Consider the following 24,130-nt stretch of genomic DNA (forward strand, 5'->3'; position numbering starts at 1 on the left):
ACAAAGATAACGTAAAATCTTATTTTCCTTCAACTGAAAATATAAGAAAGGTGTTACCTAAAAATTATCCACATCACAACGAACATATCAATATCTCTACCAAGTCACCCGTTAAAGTAAGTTGAAATCCTCTGGAGATCCAAAGTCATTATCTATGGTAGGTACCAATTTTGCCCAGCATAACAACACAGGAGCTGTGAACACTCAGTTTTTGCTTACTAATATGATAATATTTTTAGGCCTTACATTTTAAGAAAAATTTATTTCATATTTTCCAGATTGCATTATACTAAGCATACATGTGTGAAAATGTATTACCATCTGATAAAATTTTAAATTATTTGAGATACCACAGTTTAAGCAAAATAGTCAGAATATTAAAGAACTTAAAAAACATCAAATGAAATACGTAAACCTGTTATTTTACAGCTTAACTTCTCTAGAATATCTGCTTCACTGACTAAAAGCTGAGCTAATATTCGATGCAGTTTACCTATTTGGGATATTAACCAAAGATATATACTTTTTTCATATATGTACATATATATGAGTATATAAAAATGACTATATATACAACACTGGGTATTACTGACTGTACTGTTTGGAAACCTGGATGAATATAATTTATGTAACTTATAACAGTCTACCAAATAAAACATTGTATTAGAGATGTATCTAATATATACATATATATATATATCTCTTCACTTAAGATACAAATCGCATTTTGTACAGGCACACCTTGGAGATACTGCAGGTTTGGTTCCAGACCACAGTAAAGCAAACAGCGAAATAAAGTGATTCACATGAATTTCTTGGTTTCCCAGTGCATATGAAAGTTATGTTTACACTCTATCGTAGCCTATTAAATACATAATGCAATAGCATTATGTCTTTAAAAAAAACAATGTACATACCTTAATTTAAAAATGCCTTATTGCTAAAAAATGCTAACCATCACCTGACAACAAAGAACTGCCAAAAGCCTTCAATGTGTAAAAAATGGAACACCTGAGAAGTGCAATAAAATGAGGTATGCTTCTACAAATAAAATTTAAATTTCACAGATTCTCTAGAAGGTTAAGTATTAACAAACTGTCTTCTAAAAACAGAAGTTTTATCTACATTTCATCTACAGGATCCCACTTCTTTTTTTGACCATGCAATAAAATTCACACTTTTTGGTTTGCAGTTCTGAGTTTTGACAGATGCAAGAGTTCCAGCACCCACCAAAACTCTGTTGTGTCTCTTTGTAATCAACCCTGCCCTGGTCTAAGCCCTGGCAACCACTCATCTGTTTCCCCCTGTCCTCCTGTTATGGCTTTTTCATCTCTGCTAAGGGAGCCTCTGTGCCCTTTCACTCGACACCCCCAACTCCCACCCCACACAGCACGAGTCACTCTCAAGTGTATTGCTCTTGGGACTAGACTCGGCATTAACCAAAGAGAAATTTCCTAACCAAAAAAAATATGTATCGAAAACCTAGTACAGCCACACCTCAAGCCATTTCCATTGTGTAATTAAGAGAAAAAGACGTCAGTGGCAAATTGTGTGTATAAGTGACATAAGGCTTTTTATTCCTTGAAAATGCACAGTAGACAACACTCGCTGAGAAGAGGGAGGTAACATGTGACACTGTTCGTAAAATGAGTTTAAGAACCAATCATGGTATTTATCACCTATAAAATTTGCGAAAATTGACCAAAGACATTGTGTGCTGTTCACAAGACGGGGTAAGAAGAAACTTAACCTCATTTTTTCTTGTAGGGGCTGAGGGGAAGGAGGAAAGGGACTGACTGCTAATGGATTTGGGGTTTCTCTGTGGAGTGATGAAGACGCTCTAAAATTAGACAGTGGCGACGGCCGCACGGTTATGTTACTACACGGAAAAGTCGCTGAATTGTGTATTACTCTAAAAGGGTGAATTTCGGGACTTCCCTGGCAGCGCAGGGGTTAGGACTCTGCGTCTCCACTGCAGGCGGCACGGGTTCAACTCCTGGTCGGGGAACTAAGATCCCACATGCCGTGCAGCCAAAAAAAACCCAATTTTCTAAAAATAAATAGATAAAAATAAAAATATATTTAAAAAATAAAAATAAAAGGGTGAATTTTATGGTGAAGTGTATCTCAATAAAGTTATTTTTTAAAAATTCTTTAAAAAAAGGAAAAGTAGAATAGTGCCTGACACACAGTAAGTGCGCTTCCTGAGAACTAGCAGCTTTTAACCCAGTCATTTCACTCCTAGGAACTATTTCCTGAGTAATGATTCAACTAATACACAGGATGACCCTATTTTACATGAAAAAACCAAACACAAAACTATGTATCTCCACATAACCTTGTACAGACAGACGTAAGGAAAAGGTATGGAAGAACTCGTGTCCAATCACGAGGACGGCTCTCTCTGGGGAAGGGCACGACGGCAGTGCGGGTGAGGGGCCCTTATCTCTACAGCTGAAGGCTTTGCAATAAGAATGTCTTGATGTATTACTTATATAATTAGAAATAAGGATGGACACAAGCTTCTGACTTCCGACGTCAGATGAAGCTGTGCTCGGACGCATAGGACCCGGGAGCTTACTGGAGCACTTGTCTGCGTGTCTGTCTCTCCACTCTCATCTTCAGAGTCACTGGCTGAATCCTGACAGCTTGTGTTGGCAGGTGAAACCGGCAACTGAGAAAGGAGGGTCTGGAGGACTCTCAAATACACTAGCAGTCCTTCCTCAGAGAGGGTCCCTTTGTAAAGCAATGAGTTACAACCGTTAATTAGAAGGGATCAAAAAGAAACTGGAAAACTCAGATTAACATTTTTCCTGTACTCAGGGAGGCATTTCTGACCAGGACTTATTATTAAAACTTTAACAATTCATATATAGATGTGTGCATTAAAATATACTAGAGGAAGATACCAAAATTCTACAATAGGCACGTTAGCAGTTTAGCATAAATGGGGAAAACATCCCCACACTCCCAGGAGTTCTCCCATTCAACTCTAAAATTCTTCTTAATCTGTGAGGCCTTATAATATGTATTTAAAGCAGACTTTTTCATTGTGCCTGGAAACCTTCCCCAGGGACACTGCCCAGGGCACAGTCCTTCAGCAAATACGCCCTTCCAGAAATCCCCACCCCAGAGGCCACCTCGACAACGGGACACCCGCCACCACACCCCCTGCTCTTATGCGCTAATACCACCTCTATGTGAGTTCGGGTAAGACACATCTTGTATTTCATACCCAAATAATTTTCACCAACAGTTAAAACAAAGTAGAAGAGCCACGGCGCTCCACCACTGGTCTTGGAGCGTGGACCCTCTATGGACAACAGTGCATTCAGGAAGGGCTCATAGGGGAAGACGGTCTGCACGTCGGCCAAGGCGGGAATGACAAAGTGGAAGACCTGCTCCGTGAAGGGGGCTGCCAGGACCTCCTTCGTGAAGGCTGTAAAAACTTGTTGCCTTAAAAAGAAAAATGGAAGCTTTTAATAAAACCAAAACACACTGTTCACAAAATCATTGATTCAAATCACTGGTCACAAAATATCTTCCTAATCAATGTTAAGCTTTCAATATCAACTAGATTACCCTGAACTTAATGTTGTGTCTTTCCTATAAAAAAAACTCTGCCGTGTTTTTGCTAACTTTTGATAGCTACTAGAAAGCAAGAAAATAACCAGGTCATCAGAATTATAAATTTATGTTAGGGTGCAGGACAGATAGAAAAAGTACATTTTTCTTTAAACTGAGTCACACTAATAAAGCAAAAATTTGACTTTCAAGTCTATATTTAACATAGCATCCTATGTCAAAGTTATTGTTGGACACATACAATCTTGTGAAATTACAAAATCAATAAATTAATTCCATTCTCACCTTGCACCTTCTGGACAGGAGTTGTAAGTAAAGTGCAATGGTTTTAAAACATTCTCTAGCAAAATTTTTGCTATAGGAACTCGAGATAGATCAGAATATTCAATACTTGATGGAAGCTTGCTGTTAATTAACAAATAGAGAGATCTATAATACCCTAAAAGAAAAGAAAAACGTATTTATAATTTGTATCAATTCATACCTTTTCTTATAAGGAGGGGAAAAAAAAACTTGTCAATTTTTAAATGCTTTTTATAAATCTCCACAGGTACAACTTCAAGTTAATTTTTCTTCAAGTTTCTATTAAGAAACCTTTAGGCACCCATGTAGCTTGAAGTGATGCATAAAGTCCACGTACCCACTACCCAGCACCAACAATTATCAACTACAGCCAGTCATCTATGCCTCCACTCATTTGGAAGCAGATCCAAGATATAATTATCTCAGTATATCATCAAAGGACTTTATTTTTCTTAAAACTACCATCATCACAGCTAAAATAAATTAGTAATAATTCCTCAATATCACAAATACCTATCAGTGTTCAAGTCTCCAGCTGACTCATGTTATAAATTTTATTTAACTAGTTTGCTTGCATCAGGATCCAAGTAAATCCCATATATTGTGATTTTTTAAATCTCTTAAGCATCCTTCAAGTAATTAAGTCCTTTTGTGGTTTTGTAAACAACATCATGTTGAACCCAGGACTTTAACCCCTGGGTAGACTTCCATGCACTGCAGCTGTTCTACTTGCTGATACTCCTGACCATCACCATACTGCTGATGGGGTGCAGTCAGGTGAGCGTCTCTGCTTCCTGATGGGACAAGAGGGCCCAGTCTCACTTTCTCATCTCCCAATCGGGACCAGGGACTCTTCAATCCCTTCTAAAGGAAAGGATCCCTCTGGAGACCACAATGTGGGCACCGAGGGATTCACATGTTTTAAAGACGACCTCTATGAAGCAGAAACACCTGGCATGGCCTTTCTAAGCTGCTGATGGCTTTCTAGGGGTACGGTGAACATAACTCTGCCGCCACTAACAACTCAGGTCACGCAGTCCTATAGAAGCGTGTGCCCCTTTCTTGCACGGCAGTAAGAGCACCTTCAGGCATAGTCTGCAGGCATCTCGTTACTGTAAGCTCACACTAACACACACTCCACCTGCTTGGTTTGCTCTCTCCAGCTCTGCACCCGACGTTCGGTCGCTGAACAGTGAGTCTCCGCACGGGATCACCAGACCTGCTCTGCAACTACCCCAACTCTAACCTCACACACACTGATTACCAGTGACGCGCAACAAGAAAGCCTGAAAGCTCTTTGCTATAAAACTGAAAAGACATAAATACATCAAAAAAATTTTTTAAACACATCAAGAAAAATTTTTTAAGTATCGTAGTATTAATATATTAACACAAATATGTGCAGATTGACAGCATGAACAGAGCATTAAGTAGTTTAGTTGCAATTGTTAAAAAGCTTCATGTTAAGTCAACATACAGTGTACAATAACAACATGAACTAGTAAATGAACACGACGCTAAAACATTACAGACTGGTAACGTCAGGAAGTAATTTATCAAAAAAGATGAAGCATGGCTATACCACAGACACTGGAAGCAGCACCTTCTGTGTAAGATTCTGAAGCATCTCCTAGTTCAGGACACATTTTAAAATAATGCATATTTCTTAGTTACCATCTTTGCACTTTTGACAGCAAGAAGAGTAAAAATTCTCATTGAATGCTTAGTCTTAAGTCAATATATATAATAATACATCAATTAACACAGTGGACCATTTACAATTGCCATTAATTTGCTTTTTAAAAGATCAAATTCCACAAATTTCAATTTGATTAACTCAGTAGTTTCCCTAATTTTTCAACGAACTAAGTAGGGTTTCTTTTTTTTTTTAAACCTAAGCCAAACAGTAAGGTTGGATGTATAAGAATTTAATTTCTACAGTTTTAATCCTGAGAATTAAATTAGCTAGATTTAACCCATCAACAGATTAGTCCATTTCAAAAAAAAAAAGCAAAATTATTTATGTTTTTATCAGTAACTGTTGCTTTCCAGAACACCCTATAGCTCCTTTTATGACTCATAACACACCCATTCTAACGTTAATGCTCCTGAAGTCCAGGAGCCCTGAAGCAGCTGATTTTTGGAGTCAGATTTTTGTTGCCGTTGTCCTTGCTGGCCACGCCACGCGGCTTGTGGGATCAACTCCCCAGCCAGGGACTGAACCCGGGCCCACGGCAGTGAAAGCACCGAGTCCTAACCACTAGGCCGCCAGGGAAGTCCCTGGGAATCAAATTTTTTACTTTATGTTACTTAATTATCATAGAAGTTTTAAAAATCATATGCACTTCATAGTCTTTCTGCCGGCAACACTAACACGTTCTCAGAGGAACTGCAGATCTAGGTTATTATACCTGACAGAATGCAGTCACTTTAAGACGTGTGTCACCGAGTTAACAAGAAAATTCAAATAAACTGAGCACCTTCGTCTCCTCTACTGAACTACTGTGACTCCTGGGACAGCCTCTTCCCTGGTCGGCGTGGCGCTGTGTTCGCGGCGTGACTGTGCCCACCACCCGGCGTGGCGCTGTGTTCGCGGCGTGACTGTGCCCACCACCCGGCGTGGCGCTGTGTTCGCGGCGTGACTGTGCCCACCACCCGGCGTGGCGCTGTGTTCGCGGCGTGACTGTGCCCACCACCCGGCGTGGCGCTGTGTTCGCGGCGTGACTGTGCCCACCACCCGGCCGCGGCAGCCAGGCCTGCACTGTGGGCCCAGAGCTCCTGGAACAACGTCCGAAAGCAGACGCTAACTTACTTCATTTTCAAGCAACAGGAAAAGTGAGGTAAAGATAGCAGACACATTTCTGAATTTTGAGGGTGGGTAGAGACGAGGACAGATGTTAGAATCTGTGATTCACACAACGCTTCCCACCCAGAAAGGTGCCCTGGCCGGTGCCGACTGCTCACGACCACGCCACCCCCAGTTCTTACACCGCCGACTTACCATTCTGAATCATGTAGTGCAAAATTTGTTCAATCACAGACACCACATAGCTAGCATCTTGTAAAACAGGCAAATAGGTGCTCTCAGAGGAAAACACCTCAAGCATTCTCATTGGAAGTGCAACATTCAAACTGTCATCATTACAGTTCTGCAGTAACCTGTAAAAACGAAAAAAAAAAAAAGTATTCACACACTTACTAGACGGCAAGCGTCACCGAAAGTTTCGTCAAATTCTTCTCTTCTCTACGGTAAGTGTTCGAGCCATTCTGTTCTAGCACTACAACATCCCTGAAAACAGACGTGACTCCAAGACAGACAGGAAATAACCAAGCATCGTGTCACTGACACTTTTTTTGAGTCCTTATTATGTGCCAAATAGAATGACGGCGCCCGGTTTAGAGAAGAAAAATGCACCATCAGAGAGGGAGAAACAGACACGGAAAATCAAAGATCACCAATGCCGTGTGGGAAGGGTATGATACACTGACCTAAGCTGCATCTAATCCAACTCAGATAAGGATCTTTCCACAAGTGCCTGCAAGACTTTCCATGCCCACAGTATCTCCCAAGAAGAACACTTAGTATATTTCTGATCCTAAGTCATCTAGCATTTTGACTAAAGACTCCCTTCTTACTATGAGAATTATAGGCAGAAAGGAAGGCTTAGCTGTCACAAAACTAAGTCTTACTTAAAAACAGAGAATGTCTTTTTTTTTTTTTACATCTTTATTGGACTATAATTGCTTTACAATGGTGTGTTAGTTTCTGCTGTACAACAAAGTGAATAGCTATATGTATACATATATCCCCTCCCTCTTTTCTTAGAATCAGCTTTACAGAGACACAATTTACACATGATAATCTGCACTCATTTAACGTATGCAATGCAATGAGCTCCGACATTACCCCACAATGAGGACACATCCATCCACCGCTTCCTCTCGGCCCTCTCTAGTAACTTCCTCCCTCCAACTCCTCCACCCCCAACCAATTTCTTCTGTCACATAGACTAGTCTGCATTTCCTACTATTCTATCCACGAGAACCATACGGCATGCACACATTGTCTAGATGCTTCACTCAGCATCTTTCTGAGATTCATCCAACATGTTAAACACACGGTCCTTTTACTGCTAGTCGCATTCCACAGCATGGGAAGACCATGTTTTGGTTATGTATTCATATGCTGATGGACACGACCTTTCTTGTTATAAGTAAAGCTGTATGAACGTTCAAGGATAGCCTGTGTGGACCTGTCTTATTTCTCTTGGGTAAATTCCTAGGTGAGGAACCACTGGGTCACATGGTAGCCAGACAGCATTTAACTTGACAAGAAACCGTCCACTGTGAAGGGCAGTATGTGAGAGTCCCAGCTGCTCCATACCCGAAACACTTGGTATTAACCCTTTTTCAAGTTTTAGCCAAGCTAATGGCTGCATAACTGAACTTTACTGTGATCTGAATTTGCACCTCTGTGATTATTTATGATGTTGAGTACCTTTTCAAGTGCTTATTGTTCATTCGTGTGTCTGCTTTTCAAAAGTGCTCCAGCTTTTAAGTGGGCCCTTTGTTTCTTGAAAACCCAAGTACACTGTCGGTGCCCACCCAGGCCGCACCCGCCTGGCCCTCATTCCGCCGAGCTCCAGCAACCCCTTCCCCGGGCCCATTTCCCCTCCCACCTGGATCCTGGATAAGCGCACTCTCAGGTTTCCCACCTTAGTCTCCAGACCCCACTGCCTCACCCACTCCTGGCCCACATCTCTGCCCCTGTGCAGAGCTCTTCACCATTCACAATTCCTCTTAAACCCGAGCCAACCGGCCCTTCCCCACCGCTGCCCTCATCAAGGTGACCAACGGTGCTACGGCGGGGAAAACCGCCAGACTGTGAAATGGGCAGGAAAGACTGGTGGCTGGCCCAGCTCGCTCACTGTGTTACCTCCATCCTCGCCTCCCACCAGGCTGATCTACAACTCCGTAGAGACAGAAGCTAACTTGTAGAAAACTGACAGGAATGCAAATGTTTCCCATACAGAGCGACACAAATTATTCCTGTTCCTGGCAATGCAAAAGGCTTCTGCCAGAGAATATAAATTCCCTAAGGCAAATCCTTGTTTGAATCAGTTGTAACATCTCACTGGTTCCCTCGTTAATTAACCAGTTAAATAAAATCACTGACACATGTTCATAGGGAGTCCCGATTTTACCTTTCCTGGAAAACAATACTGAGCATTACCAACTCAATGATCAATTCTCTGACTCCGTTTATGCTGGTGGCCACTCCCTGACCGCCCTCCTCCCCCCTCCTCCCCCCTCCTCCCCCCTCCTCCCCGTGCTTTCCCTGCTCGGAGGCCAGGGCCCTGGACTCTCCTCCTCCATCACCAGCTCCTCCTCTTCCCCACAGCATCCTGATGTCAGGGGACCCCAGGGACCAGTCTTTGGTTCTCTTCCTACACAATTCACTTAATCTCATGCATGTTTATGTTCCTTAGTGTTTAAGACGACTTCATCCTTCTAAATGCTCAAACCAAAAGCTGGTAGGCATCCTTGGCTTTACTTTCTGAAACCCCACATCCAGTCTGTAAATCCTGTGCACTCTAGGTTCCAACCAACTTCATGACACTCCCACTGAGATCACCATGGCCCAAGACACCATCATTTCTAGAATGGACCACTGCTGTCTCTTACGGATCCCCGTCTCTGCAGCACACTAGTGAGAACAGTTCTAGAAAAACATAAATTGGAGATGCAGGGTGGCAGGGGCTACTCCAGATGAAAAGATTCAAGAGACATCCAAGGTTATGTGTGGTCAATTAGAGTTTATTTTTTAAAAAGAAGAAAGAAAAAGAGCTATTCAATATAATTTGAAAACAGGAGAAATTTGAAAATGGACGTGGTACTAGACAAGATGAGCAACCTGAGTCATTTCTAAGTACAAGAGTTGCTATTACTGGGACTGTCAAACCAGACTGGTGGCCCTAGTGATAGTTAATATTAGTACAAGGGTTGCTATTACTGGGACTGTCAAACCAGACTGGTGGCCCTAGTGAGAGTTAACATTACTCTCAATCATTTTTAAAGGTGTACTAATGAAACTCTTGTTTGCAGGAGTGTCCTTCTTTGGGGAGATGGACACTTAAGTATTTTGGGAGTGGGAAGTCACTATGTTACTTTGAAATGATTCAGCAAAATGTTAACAGTGGTCAACAATGTTAAAAACACTCGACTCTGGATGGCAGGCAGATGCCCACTTACTGTGCCACTTTTCTACTCTTTTATGTTTGAAAATTTCATAATAAAAACATTATAAGAGTCAGGGAAGAAAGAAAATTCAGGTCATGTCACCCTTGGCTCAGAACTCTCCTTTGGCTTCTCTCCTCTCTCAGCATGAAAGCCAAAGTCCTAAAGAAAGTCCCTTCCAGGGCTTCCCTAGTGGTGCAGTGGTTAAGAATCCGCCTGCCAATGCAGGGGACACGGGTTCGAGCCCTCTTCCGGGAAGATCCCACATGCCACGGAGTGTCACAACTGCTCAGCCTGCGCTCTAGGGCCCGCGAGCCACAACTACTGAAGCCCGCGCGCCTAGAGCCTGTGCTCCGCAATGAGAGAAGCCACCGCAATGAGAAGCCCGCGCACCACAACAAAGAGTACCCCCCAGCTCACCACAACTAGAGAAACCCCGCGTGCAAAGCAACGAAGATCCAATGCAGCCAAAAGTAAATAAATAAATAAAGGCAAGTCCCTTCCAGATGCTGGGATGCGCCCGGAGGGCCCTCCGTCGGCCTCCCCGCCCGAGCCTGGGGGGACTCTGGTCCCTGCACAGCTGTGCCTCCCCCCCGCTCAGGGCCACCCTTCCCTCCAGACTCTCTAAAGTCAAACTACGCCCCCAAATTTCAATCCCCCTTTCCTCCTTTTATCCTCCTCATTATTTAACATCTATTTCTGTCACATAAAGACGTTCATGTGTTCCTCATTCTTGCTTATTCTCGGTCTCCCAGAAGACAGTCTCCAGGAGAGCAGGTCCCTTCTCTGCCTGTCAGAGCCACATGCAGTGCTGAGAGCTGGGCCAAGCACTTAGCAGGAACCCCATAAACTTTTTTTTTTTTTTTTAACATCTTTATTGGAGTATAATGGCTTTACAATGGTGTGTTAGTTTCTGCTGTATAACAAAGTGAATCAGTTATACATATACATATGTTCCCATATCTCTTCCCTCTTGCATCTCCCTCCCTCCCACCCTCCCTATCCCACCCCTCCAGGTGGTCACAAACCCATAAACTTTTTTAATCAACGAAGTTATTAACTGATTAGCCAATCCCAATTTTGTTCCTAATGGATGCTCACATAAGAAAAAATGTAAGTAATGTCAGTATTCATTACCTTTTTAAAAAATTATCTTTATTTTCAAAATAAATTTACTGAAGTTGATAAGCAGCTGTTTACAAACAACATTAGCACTAAATAAAAATGACAGAAAGCGTGTACTTTGAGAGCTGTACTAGATGCCAACAATGACCCCTGTACCGTTAGATCCCTGAGCCCTCAATGATGCTTCCAGCGCCCAAGGAAAGGCAAAAAGATGGCTTTGAAGGATGGAGGTGACCAGGAGACCATTTTCTTTTAAGTAGAGGTTTACCCATCAGTCCAACCACCCAGTAGAGCACTGAAATACTGGGCCTGGAAGAACCAGTCTCATCCAATACTCCTCACTTTAGAATGAAGCTAAAAACTAGATCCAGTAACTTCCGTCACGCCCTAGGCTGGCAAGACACAGAGGCAGTACTAGAATCCAGTCTCCTGACCTCTACTTCATTACTATACTGACCCGAGTTCCGCTTATCCTGAACTCAGGTGGCATCAACTTCCGTGTTATCTGTTCATTCACAGATTTCATACACAATGAGGTACATCATCTCTTTCACATAAAACTACTTTTCTAGCTCTGAAAAAGTTATCTTAAATTCCCATGGAGACCAAAAGAGTGGAAGAAAGCACACGTCCCCATCTCTGGTAACTTGCCAAAGCACCTAAAGTTCAATGCCCTGCACACGGCAGGTAAGATCATTCACTGGTTTATTAACATCACACACTTGAAATAAAGTTTCTAACAGATTGCTATTTTAATTTTACTTTGTTAAAACTTCATTCCTCATCTAAAGGAACCAGCTTCCTTAGAGAAAACAGCCCCAACCTGGGGCTTTCAGGGGAGGTGTTAAATAGAGCCCAACATAGCGTGTCCCAGAAAGCAAAGATGCTTCGAAACACTAATGGGGCTCCGATAAGGGCTCCCTCTACCCGGCATCTAAAAATACATGAGGCCTGACTGAGACTAAAGGGAAAAGGAGGCAGGGTCTTCTTCAGAAATAACGCCAACTAACAAACACTGAAGAAACAACAGAATTAGAAAAATCAGCATTTTATAAACCACGGATATAACAACTGATTCAGGCGTAGATCATCAAATGCAAAACCAAACCACTGGGTGAAAGGCGGTACTCTCATGACAAGGAAGGAAATGTACCTGCACAATCTAGAGAGGAGTTTTTACCTTCACTCAGCCTCACTGAGAATGGGCTATGTCTCACGTGAGGCACTAGGACTCTCACAGTTATCTGCTATGAAGCATTCTTGTTGAACATGCTTAAACTGAATCAAGTACAGCCCGATGTCAGTGGTTCTCATGGGGGCGACACTCGGCAGTGTCTGGAGACCTGTGTGATCAAGTGGGTGCCACCTGCATCAAGTGGGTGCAGGGCAAGGATCTTGCTAAACACCCTACAACACACAGGACCACATGCACAACACAGAACAGTTCAGCCCCAAACATGAAGAGGGTGTGGTTGAAAAACTCTCCTCTAGAACTGACATCCAATTTGAAGGAAAGAGAGGAGACAAAGGAAGAAGTGAAACAAATGGAGCCTAGGATCATCAAAACAGAGAAGATATTTTTGAGATAATTGGGGAAATCTGAATATGGAGTGTGTATACCACATGATATTAAGAGAATTACTATTCATTTTCTTAGATGTGAACATAGCATTATGGTCATCAGAGAGTGCTTTCTTAGGAGAAGTACGGTGAATCGGGTGAAGCGTCATGATGTCTGCAACTTACTTTTACATGCTTTAGAAAAACAACGTAACTGTAGGTGTGGAGAGAGAGAGAAAGCAAATGTGGCAAAATGGTAACTTTTGAATCTAGGTGAAGGATATATGGTATTCTTTCAACTTTACTGGTGGTAGAAATTTTCCAAAACAAAAAGTTGGGGAAAACAAGGAGAAATTACATTTGGATTTATCATCTATTAAAATTACTTGCTAAATGAATACCTTCGAAAGGACATTTAGTGTCCACAAACTACAACCCGTGCGCGGAACCAGCCACAGGCTGAGTGGCTCTCGGGTGAAGGGTGCTCCTGACACCTTTAAAAGCTTGTTAAGAAAAAACACAGTATGTATAAGAGAGACCACAGGTGGCCCACAAACCCTAAAATTCATGCCATCTAGGCATTTACAGAAAAAGTTTGCTGACTCCCGCTCCAGCGAATCAATGCATACAATGTGTTTTTCAAAGTAAAAGTTTTCCCAAGAAATAAAAGGGGTTTGAAAAAAATAAGATTTCTTGGGATTGGTGATCTTCTAGATTCTCTCTCTTCATAAAGGTTCTTCTCTACCTTTAGTCCAGCTCAGGATTCTGGAAGTCAGTTAACAAGGCCTAGCTCTGACAGTAATCCTAAATAAACCTGACTACATGCAACTTCCAGAAAATTAGCTGAAATTATATTAAAGGCTCAGAATCATTTGAAAGTTTGCTACTGTGCAGATATCAGCAATTTTGAGAAAAACAGTGAAGGTGTTAATTTGTTTTCTCATTCAGGTACTACTGCTCACATCACCTAAATGTGCTTTGTAGACTGAATCCAGGAAAGTCATGGAAGTGACTTATTTCAAGTCCATACATAAATCACAAGAGCCTGATGAAAGGCCTGCTCTAAAGAGCCTGTATCCTAGGGCAGAGACCCTAGGAGAATGGGATCATCCTCACAGCAGGAGTCCTTTCAGGTGGCCCATCCACTCGCTAGCAACCAGGACCCCTGATATTCCACAAGATAATCCCAGAGCCTACTTGAAAGAAAACATCATCTGGAAGGTATTTATATCTACATTTTAATTTCTACAGGGAGAATCACAGGAGTGAAAACTGTAATACATAGAACACTCCAGTCTCAAAAAAAAAAAAAAAAAGGGGGAAAACCACTGCCGCAGACACTGAAAACCAAAGGGTATTCCTCTAGACAAAGTGATCACCGCGTCACACAAGTTGCTGACAACGATGGGTTTACCTGCAACAGAGGCTCATCAACCTCTTTATTTGAAATAAGCATGTAAGTCTCTCAGATCCATCCAACTGCTGGACAAACAAAGAGCTATATTTAATTAGGTTCTGATACATCCATATCTGAAAGAAACAGCAAAACATACAATTATAACTCTCAGTCCATAAAAAGCTAATTATTTACTAATTACAAACATACCAAAATTTCCTTAATTGGTAAATACTTAATCAAAATAATCAAAACATGATAAGAAGAAGTAAATCTTCTAAGTCAGGTTTTAGATAGTAGTACACACACGTCCTGAATTTTCCATCTTAAGAAAGCACATCAGCATGAAGTTAAATTACTAAATTTATTACTAAAAGTACTTAAAACTCATGTAAATGTGAAACAAAAAGTTCATTTGCAAAAATCAGCAAACCACAATAAAAACATATGAGAATCACAATCTTAATCATAAGTTACAAAGGATAACAGTTCCTTCTTTTTACCTTTCTCCTCTGAGTTTCCAGCACCTTTCCTGTGGATACTCTCCTTCCCTAACTCCATGAAATTTCGGTAGAAAAGGCAATCATTCAGTCCCACTATTCCTGATAAAAGGCCAGGTGTGTAGCATGTGAGGCGAGAGATGTGTCACTTAACTAGACAGGAGGAATCCTATCACAATGTTTATACAAACCATTGCAGTGTGCATCTGAAGTATCTTACAATTTTGTCAATTATACGTCCACACAGCTGGAGGGAAAAAAGGTCAGACACGTCCGGATGGCCAGAACCCCCACAGTCCCGGACACGGTGATGGCCATCGCAGTGGGCAAATGCTGAGTTAGATTTCTGTTGAGCTCCCACCCAGGAGGCCTCTCTAGTGTGGATACAGCTGCCAGAAGTGATTTTGAAAACACAATACCAAACAGGAATCTCTTATACTTCCTCTACGATATTTTTGTTGCTATTTGTTCATTTCATGAGACCCATTTAGAAGTGTTAAAATTAAGACAGCTTCTTAAATGTGCCACAGAACCTTTTCTTTACCTGTCATTTTTACAGAGTTTCTCCTCTGACAGTAACACTTATTTGATATAAAATGTTATCAAACAATTAAAGTACTAACACATGTTTTGCATGATAAATTCGAGTGTGTCCTAAGTTGGGTGGAAATAACTCTGAGACCCAATCCGAATGTTAATTTACCTACACACAAGCTTTCTTCTTGAGGTATTTGGAGCTACTTGTTCATATTTTCTCAGGAACCAACATCATACAAATATTTTCTGCAATATCTGACACGCAGTTCATTCTAAAATTCGTATTGAATACTACCCATTAACAAATAAAAATAGGATGTACAGTAACTAAACATTATAAAAATCTGAAGGCCAACCGTAGGAAGTACAAGAATAAGGCTGTAAATACATTTATCAAGTAATTACGTTTCAACGACATAAAAAAAAACCTCAAAGCACTTTATTTGAACACTTTCTGGACTGTTTTTTTTTTTTTAATTGAGGTATAGTTGATGTACAACATTATATGCTTCAGGTGTACAACACAGTGATTCACAATTTTTAAAGGTTACCCTCCATTTATAGTTATTATAAAATATTGGCTCTATTCCCTGTGCTGTACAATATATCCTTGTAGTGGACTGGATTTTGATACTGTTTTTTACATTCTTGACAAATGCACCAATATCATCCCAAAAGTTCTAAGTACATTAAACATCTGCTTTGCCTAACTTTTTGTTGTCATTTACTAAATTCAGATAAGTACAGTTTCAAAAACTTTCCGTCTTATCCATCCTTTCTCAGGAAGTTAGCTGAGGCTGTACATCAATAAAACAAGGGAGTAAACCAAGAAAGCAAAAAGATACGGAATCAGGAAAGAGGACCTGAAACGGACGCAAAGCAAAGCGGAGGTTTTCCCAGGAACATGGCAGGCGTGGAGAGCAACCACTCCAAACCGTGCAGCAAGTTCCCAGGACGCAGAAGGAACGGCTCGCGGGGAAAGAGCATCCGTGACCTGACTCTCCAATCACGGAAAACTGTACTGAGAATTATTTTACTGTTAGGAGGTGGAAGAAAACTTTACCATAAAGAGATTCAAAGATAATTAAACAGAAATGACACAATAATTAACTCCAGAATAACTCAAGAAAACTGTACATAAAAGAAAATGCAATCACAGTCCACTATTTTAGCAGCGACCATATTTACAGTCATTATAATAAAAAATAAATCAAGGGAGTGGGTGAGGAAGGGAGAGCCATATACGCACAGTTCTGCACAGAGCACCTTAGAAAAACTATCAAAAGTGGCATCACGCCTGCTCTTAAAGTAGGAATTAGGGTACTTGAAGATGGGCAGGAGACTTTCCCTCCACATATGACTGATTTATTGTTCTTGCATTTCTGTGTGCAAACTGAATAAACAATCCAGTTCGCTGTTCTCATATGAACCAGGCTTGAGGGCCTGGTTAATTCTAATCCTACACGGGGCCTGTAGGACTGGGCGGCTGCACCACGTGCAGAAGCCATGCAGGAACCGCCGACCAGACCTCAGGGCGGGGCAGAAGCAGTTCTCCAAAGCGAAGGGTGCTCTGGAGAGACAGGACTGACGGCCCTTCTGACCCCCACGTGGCTGTGCTCCACGTCTGACCTTCAATCCCCAAGGTCAGAGTACGTGAGGAAGGAACAGACTGCTCCAGAAAGAGAGCCAGATGACCTGCTGCTGTACGCTTCTCATTCTCCTTCTCACAGACTTCAGACAGAAAGCCTAGAAAAAGCCTGCCTTTAGGGGACACGGGCTCGAGCCCTGGTCCGGGAAGATCCCACACGCTGCGGAGCAACTAAGTCCGTGCGCCACAGCTACTGAGCCTGCGCTCTAGAGCCCGCGAGCCACAACTACTGAGCCCACGTGCCACAACTACTGAAGCCTGCGCGCCTAGAGCCCGTGCTCCGCAACAAGAGCAGCCACCGCAATGAGAAGCCCACGCACCGCAACAAAGAGTAGCCCCTGCTAGCCGCAACTAGAGAAAGCCCACGTGCAGCAACAAAGAGCCAACGCAGCCAAAAGTAAATAAAAATAATTAATTAATTAATTAATTAATTTAAAAAAGAGCCTGCATTTAAGGAAAGCCATCTTTACTGCCTCTAAAGATTTATGGAAAGTTCTTCCCATGGCCCAGCCTAGCTCAATACAGGAAGCAATGCTGGGTGTTAAAGCCCAACACCAGATAAGCAATAAAGTATTCCTATGTCTTCTGTACTTAAAGTCCACACAAGGGTCCTTCTAGTATGTACGGCTGGAGCATGGAAGACTTACTTTTCACTGTATACCCATGTTTTACTTAGAGATTTTTAATCCAGGTAAATAAGGATGTCTAAGAATAAATACGTATTTAACCTAATGAATCTCAATATTTCCTGGGAAACTGGACACAGTAACAAGTTCCACTTTATAAAGATGATTCATCCACGTATCTCCTCCATTAATACACACCGTTCCTCATCGCTGATAACATCAAAATCTGTAACATTTTTTAAGTTACACAGTTATATTTCAGACGTTTCAAGAGAGAGACCCTAGAGTTTAGAGATTCACATCTAAGTACTTACAGCTAACAGGCTATAATACAGAGGATGCCCGTCACAGGGACGAAGGCGCAGGGCGGAGGGTTCTGTGCAAAGCAAGGAGCTGTCTGTGCAGACTGGCTAACCGGGACAGCACAACAGAGCAGCCTGCTGTTTCTTATATTCGAAATTTTCCTTAATAAGAAAATGAAAAAGCCTACTGAAAATCTGTATCGATTTTTAAGAGGTAAAACGTTATCACCAAGACGACCTATTACCACTGGTTGAGGAAGTCACAAGGGTGAGACACGCTGGAGGGGTTTTCTGACCACATTAAACCAAAAGCTGGAAAACACATTAACAAGGGTTAGTGAAAATGTAGTCAACACTCACCAAGCGTTTTGAGTCTTCATTCTGTTTGTAAAAAAACAGAAGCTGCCTCACCAAAAGGGTAAGGTTGGGACCGCTGGCGATGGAAAACGTGCCACCGGGCTGGGACAAGCTGGCACGGCGATCAAATGCACTTCTCTGGATGGAGTACTGACAACAAAACGAGACACAAAGACAGGATCACGTGATCGTATGGTCTAAATGGTCACTCAGTGTTTAAACTGGAGTAGTGGAAACTGACAATTAAGATTCCGTTACTGAGGAGTTATCATTGGTAAACGGTTAATGAAACCCAAAAAGCCTGGAATGTAGTGACAGAGCCATGAACGCCCTATGCAGGAGTCTTCCACCACCTCCTTCTACTGTGATCTTTAGCCATGGTTTGGCCTATGTTTGCATTTAATAATTTAAAAATCACCAAAAACCTCATCTGTCTATAAATCTTTATATAAACTAATAAAATTAACTATTGGGGAAAATACTATTATCCACATTAACTTTCATTAAACAAGTACACACAAAAACACGTACAAAATGAATTCCACTTCTAAGAATCCAAGGCCATATTTAAAATAAGCTCTCAGGGCTTCCCTGGTGGCACAGTGGTTAAGAATCCGCCTGCCAATGCAGGGGACACGGGTTCGATCCGGGAAGATCCCACATGCCGCGGTGCAACTAAGCCCATGTGCCACAACTACTGAGCCTGCACTCTAGAGCCTGCAAGCCACAACTACTGAGCCCACGTGCCACAACTACTGAAGCCTGTGCGCCTAGAGCCTGTGTTCCGCAACAAGAGAAGCCACGGCAATGAGAAGCCCTTGCACGGCAACGAAGAGTAGCCCCCGCTCGCAGCAACTAGAGAAAGCCCGCACACAGCAAAGGAAAACCCAACGCAGCCAATCAATCCATCAATCAATCAATCTATTAAAAAATAATAATAAATTAAATAAAATAAGCTCTCTCATACCTAATTCCTTCTCAGTTTAAAAACAAACTTACTTGCTGTTTTCTGTCTCTATAGCCTCGAATAAATGACTGGATAATTATTGCATTTTTCAATCTTCGTCTTTCTTCCTGAATAATGCAGGGAGGAGGGAACAATGGGTCAGGATCAGTGAAAACGACAAATACTAGTTAAGACTTAAAAAAAAAAAAAAAAAGCTACATAATTCACGTACCACAAAATTCACTCTTTTAAGTGTACCATTCACCAATTTTTAATATACTCAACGTTGTGCAATCATCACCACTGTCTAATTTTGGAACATTTTCATCACCCATCCCCAATAAAACCCCTGTACCCAGGGGTTTTACCCAGTCATCCCTCATTCTCTGTCCTCCCACCCCGACCCCCCACTGCTGGCAATCACTAATCAATTTTCTGTCTATATGGAACTGCCTATTCTGGACATTATGTACAATGGAATCATAATATGTGGCCTTTTGTGTCTGACTTTTTTCACTTGGCATGATGTTTTCACGGTTCATCCACGCTGTACCATGTGTCAGTACTTCACTCCTTTTTATGGCTGTTCCACTGTACGGATGTCTCATTTTGTTTATCCACTTATTAACTGATGGACATTTGAGCTCTTTCCACTTTGGGCTATTATGAATAATGCTGCTGTGGACATTCATGTACCAGCTTTTGCGGGGACATAGGTTTTCATTTCTCATGGGTGTATATCTAGGCATGGAATTAACATTTGAGGAACTGCTGGACTGTTTTCCAAAACAGCTACACCATTTTACAATTCTACCAGCATAGAAAGACTTCCTTTTTTTACAGTTTTTGTTTTAAGTATTAAAAAATATACAGACAACAGAAGCATCTATTTTAAAGGTCACTTTGTTTCCAAGCAGAAAACTCCAATTTTTATCAACTCGACTCTGTCTTTAAAACTTTCAGGGGTAGGATAGGGAGGGTGGGAGGGAGATGAAAGAGGGAGGAGATATGGGGATATATGTATATGTATGGCTGATTCACTATGTTATAAAGCAGAAACTAACACACCATTGTAGAGAAATTATACTCCAATAAAGATGTTAAAAAAAACTTTCAGTGACCTAGCAAAAATATATATTCTTCATCATCATTATAACCACTGCAGCTAACAGTGTTTGAGAGCCTACTATGTGCCAGCCCTAAGAGAGACACTTCACATGCATTCATACAATAACCTTACAGGTGAGTATTACTCCTGTTTTAAAGACACAGAAACCGAGACTTCCATAAAGATTAAGTAAGTGATGCCAAAAGATATGAGTCAGAGAGCAAACTCAGGTGTGACACCAAAATCTGTACTGTCTTATCACATGACAATGTTTCACATCTTCTATGAGTGCCACCTACCAGGCTTGAAAGGCACATACACACTCACGCAATCTTGGGATTAGAGAACATACCATCAGGTCACAAAAGTGTACTTCCTGAGCTTCAGATGGTTACAAAAAGGGAACCCTTGAACTTAAACCTAGTTTGGGAATCTATTCATAACTATGATGACTCTGACAGCACTTAATTAAAAACTCATATAACATCCCATGCATTTTCAAAACACTTATTTTTACTCATTCAGCTGTTTGCTGGGGAAGAGTCTCAGTAACACTCCAGCTCTCTGGCAGGTGCGCTGAGGACAGGCGAGTCCTCACAAGGCCTGGAGGCCAGCTTCACATTAGCTCTTCCCTGTTTTAAAGGGGATTCATCCCTCCCCCACTGCCTGCCAGAAGCAAATGCAATGCTCTCCAAAAAGAAGAGGCCATATTCTAATCCTGAAGATATCGTTTCAGTTTGGAACATACAATGTCCGGTATTCAACCAAAATAACCAGGCAAAGACAAGAATTTAAAATCAAGAGGACAAACAACAAAAACGAACCCACAGGAATTCCAAACACTGGAGAGTAAACATTATCTTTAAAAATCTACAATTATGTGCAAGAAATGAAAAGACGAGAGAACTGGGAAATAAAAGAATCAAAGAAAATTCTAGAACTCAAATAAAAACTGAAAATCAGAACTCAATGGATGTACTTAACAATCAGACATCACTAAAAGAGATAATTTGTAAATCAGAAGTTAGATCAGAAGAAAACAGCCAAACCAAAGCATAGATATTCAAAGAATAAGTATACTGAAAAGAGTACAGGAGACACACAGGACATAATGCAAAGGTCGAACATCTCTGTCACGTGAGTCCAAGAGGAGGAGGAGAGGGAGGATGGAGCGGAGGCACGACTGGGAGAGATGGCTGACTGAGAATTTTCCAGAAAAGATAAAATACACCAACCAATACTCCACACAATGAACGGGTGAGTTCACATTCACAGACGGGTACCCAGCACACAGGGCTGACTACTCAACACTTCTCTTGTTTGAGCAGTGATTTTCAAGTGAGGGCAGTTCCCACCGAGGGAGCGTTCGGTAGTTTCTGGAGATACCTGTGGCTGTCTCAGCGGGGGCAGGGGGTGTCTCGGCATCTGGGGAGAGGCCAGGGATGCCGCCAAGCGTCCTGCAGTGTGCAGGACGGTCCCCACAGCAAGGGACTACCTGGCCAGAATGTCAAAAGTGCTAAGGTGGAGAAACCCTGCCTGAGCGTTTTTGCATCTGCCGTTCCCTTGACCAAGAACGCTCTTCTTCCAGCTTTCCACAGCTTTTCTTTTCCAGCCTTCAGAAGTCCACTCAGCTCCCACCAGCTCAGGGACGCCTTCCCTCAACACCCTATCCAAAGCAGACCTTCGCATTCCCCATCTCAGGATCCTGATGAACATCTGTGTTCTACGGCCCAGCAGAAACACTGTTTTATTCCCTGTCTATATACCCAGCCAGCAGAAAAGTACCTGGAACATAACAAGCTCTCAATTTATATTTGTTAAAGGAATGGATGAATTATTAAAAAACAAAACAAAAAATGACCTAGAAAAGCAGGCCATAAGACACCACAATTGCTGATTAATCAACAAAGTAAAGCCATTTTAAGAAATTACCTCTGAAAGATAAAATGTAAAATAAAGACTAAAATGCCAAATGTCACTAGCTCCTTTCATTTATTCAGCTTCTTCACAAATAGTTAAGATAACTTGCCTTGACAGGGAGTTTTCTCCTTTTGCTTGACAAAACATGAACACTATACGTGAAGACTTTCTACATCTTCTGGAAGCCGTATCATAAGCAAGTAAGTGAACTGAAAGCCTATTTTCTCCCTCTATTCTGGAAACTGCTCTTTTAGTCCATCTTTTCTACATTGGTTCCAGAATAAATGACCTACATAAAATCCAACAAATCCAGAAATGTTTCTGAAGTTTAACATACATATAAATACTTAAGTTATGTCACATATAACATACATATATCTAATATATAAAACAGGAAAACCAAGGCTTATTTAGATGCCATGGAAAAATGTTTATCTACAGGGACTATTACAGAACTGTTTTTACCTCCCTCTTTCTTCTTTCTTCCTGAGTACGATGTAAAAGAGAAGCCTTTTCTTCCTAAACACAAAAAAGAGAGAAAAGATAAAGGTTATAATTTCAAATTATAAAATACTCTCATACAAAAATTATAGAATGTTGTGACCCAAAAGATTCTAGAGATCATCCGATCAAACTGTCTGACTTAGTAAGAAATCTGAGGCACAAGAGGCTAAATGGTTCCCTCACCCCCATCCCCAGGTCACAGATCTAATTGTAGTATTTCAGTAGTGTTCTAAGAATAAAATCTGATTTCCTTACACACACGTTAGTTCAGGTAAAACTGGGGAGATCTGAGTAAGATCAGTGCATTGTATCAGTGTCAATATCCTGCTTGCCAGCACATACTACAGCTTTGCAAAATACAACCCCCGGGGGAAATTAGGCAATACAAACAACAGACCTTTCTGTATCATTTCTAACAGCTGCATGTGAGTCTACAATTATCTCAATAAAAATTTCAGTGAAAAAAATCAATCTTTCATTGTTATCAAAATTTTTAAAATTCTTTTCATCGTAAGTAAAACTATATTTTGAATAAAATTACTTGATATGTAGAAGGAACTGAAATAACAAATGGGAAAGTTAAACATTTCAAATAAAATAAAAATACTTACAGACGACCCTCCTCCCCCCCCCCACCCAGCACCATTCCAGCCTATACTGTATGGGCATTTTATTTTTGTAAATTTAATCCAAAATAAAATTAAAGGCCTAAGACATCAACATATAAATCATTAGAAAAATTAATAAACCTAAATTTCTTAACACAAACATACAACTCATCAGAATAGAGTCAGAAAGCAAGTAATGATGCCAATTTAAAAATAATACTTTGATATGTGAAGAAATACATGTGTAGAGCGAAAAGTTTCTAACTGACAAAATTTTCAGCCAAAGAAATAAATCCTCCAGATGTTTTCCATTACAGAGAATTTCATTTCTTGAATTCAAATAAGAAGTCTTTATCTATCACGTCAAAGGTCAGAAAAATATTTCGTTTTTAACTGATTAATTAAAAGGAGGAGGAGGAATGGAAAAATCTAAAGTAAAAAGTGCTCAGAATTATGGAAAGCTTCTAGATAAAAATACAGCCATATTTCTGGTCATTATCTTTATTTATGAATAGGAGTGATAAATGCATGTCTGTAATTTCTCTTCCTTCTATTCCATTTAATCAGATTTAATATATGTTCATTACTTGGTTATAGTTAAAGAGCTAAGATTTCTTAAAATGATACATGCTGTTACAACTACGAGAAAATATACATAATGTCTGAAATTAAACCCACGTTTTACTTTTAAAAAAATGGTACATGCCAGCAAAACAGTCACCAAATTGACTTCACACATAAGCTTAGCTGTCACTAATCTAAAAGCCCTGTGGGTTTGAGGGCCTGGCCTGTCTCTTACCACCAGGTCCCCATCATTGGCTTCAATGTCTGCCACATGTAGGGATTTAATAAATATTTAAAAAATGAA

General features: G+C 41.0%; 1 protein-coding gene across 3 annotated transcripts in view; it reads right to left on the reverse strand.

Annotated features, from left to right (window-relative positions):
* UBE3C (ubiquitin protein ligase E3C) overlaps positions 1–24,130 on the reverse strand; it is a 118,799-nt gene that overhangs the window by 74,756 nt on the left and 19,913 nt on the right. For all 3 annotated transcript variants that reach the window (XM_059932938.1, XM_059932937.1, XM_059932939.1), the window contains exons 2-9: positions 22,616–22,669; positions 19,176–19,250; positions 18,180–18,326; positions 14,225–14,340; positions 6,890–7,047; positions 3,871–4,024; positions 3,236–3,456; positions 2,582–2,736 (exon numbers count right to left, since the gene is read on the reverse strand). In XM_059932938.1, coding sequence (XP_059788921.1) covers positions 2,582–2,736; positions 3,236–3,456; positions 3,871–4,024; positions 6,890–7,047; positions 14,225–14,340; positions 18,180–18,326; positions 19,176–19,250; positions 22,616–22,669 — 1,080 coding nt within the window. The remainder of the gene's footprint in view (positions 1–2,581; positions 2,737–3,235; positions 3,457–3,870; positions 4,025–6,889; positions 7,048–14,224; positions 14,341–18,179; positions 18,327–19,175; positions 19,251–22,615; positions 22,670–24,130) is intronic.

The sequence above is a fragment of the Balaenoptera ricei genome, chromosome 9 (assembly GCF_028023285.1).
Source record: "Balaenoptera ricei isolate mBalRic1 chromosome 9, mBalRic1.hap2, whole genome shotgun sequence".
NCBI classification, from domain to species: Eukaryota; Metazoa; Chordata; class Mammalia; order Artiodactyla; family Balaenopteridae; genus Balaenoptera; species Balaenoptera ricei.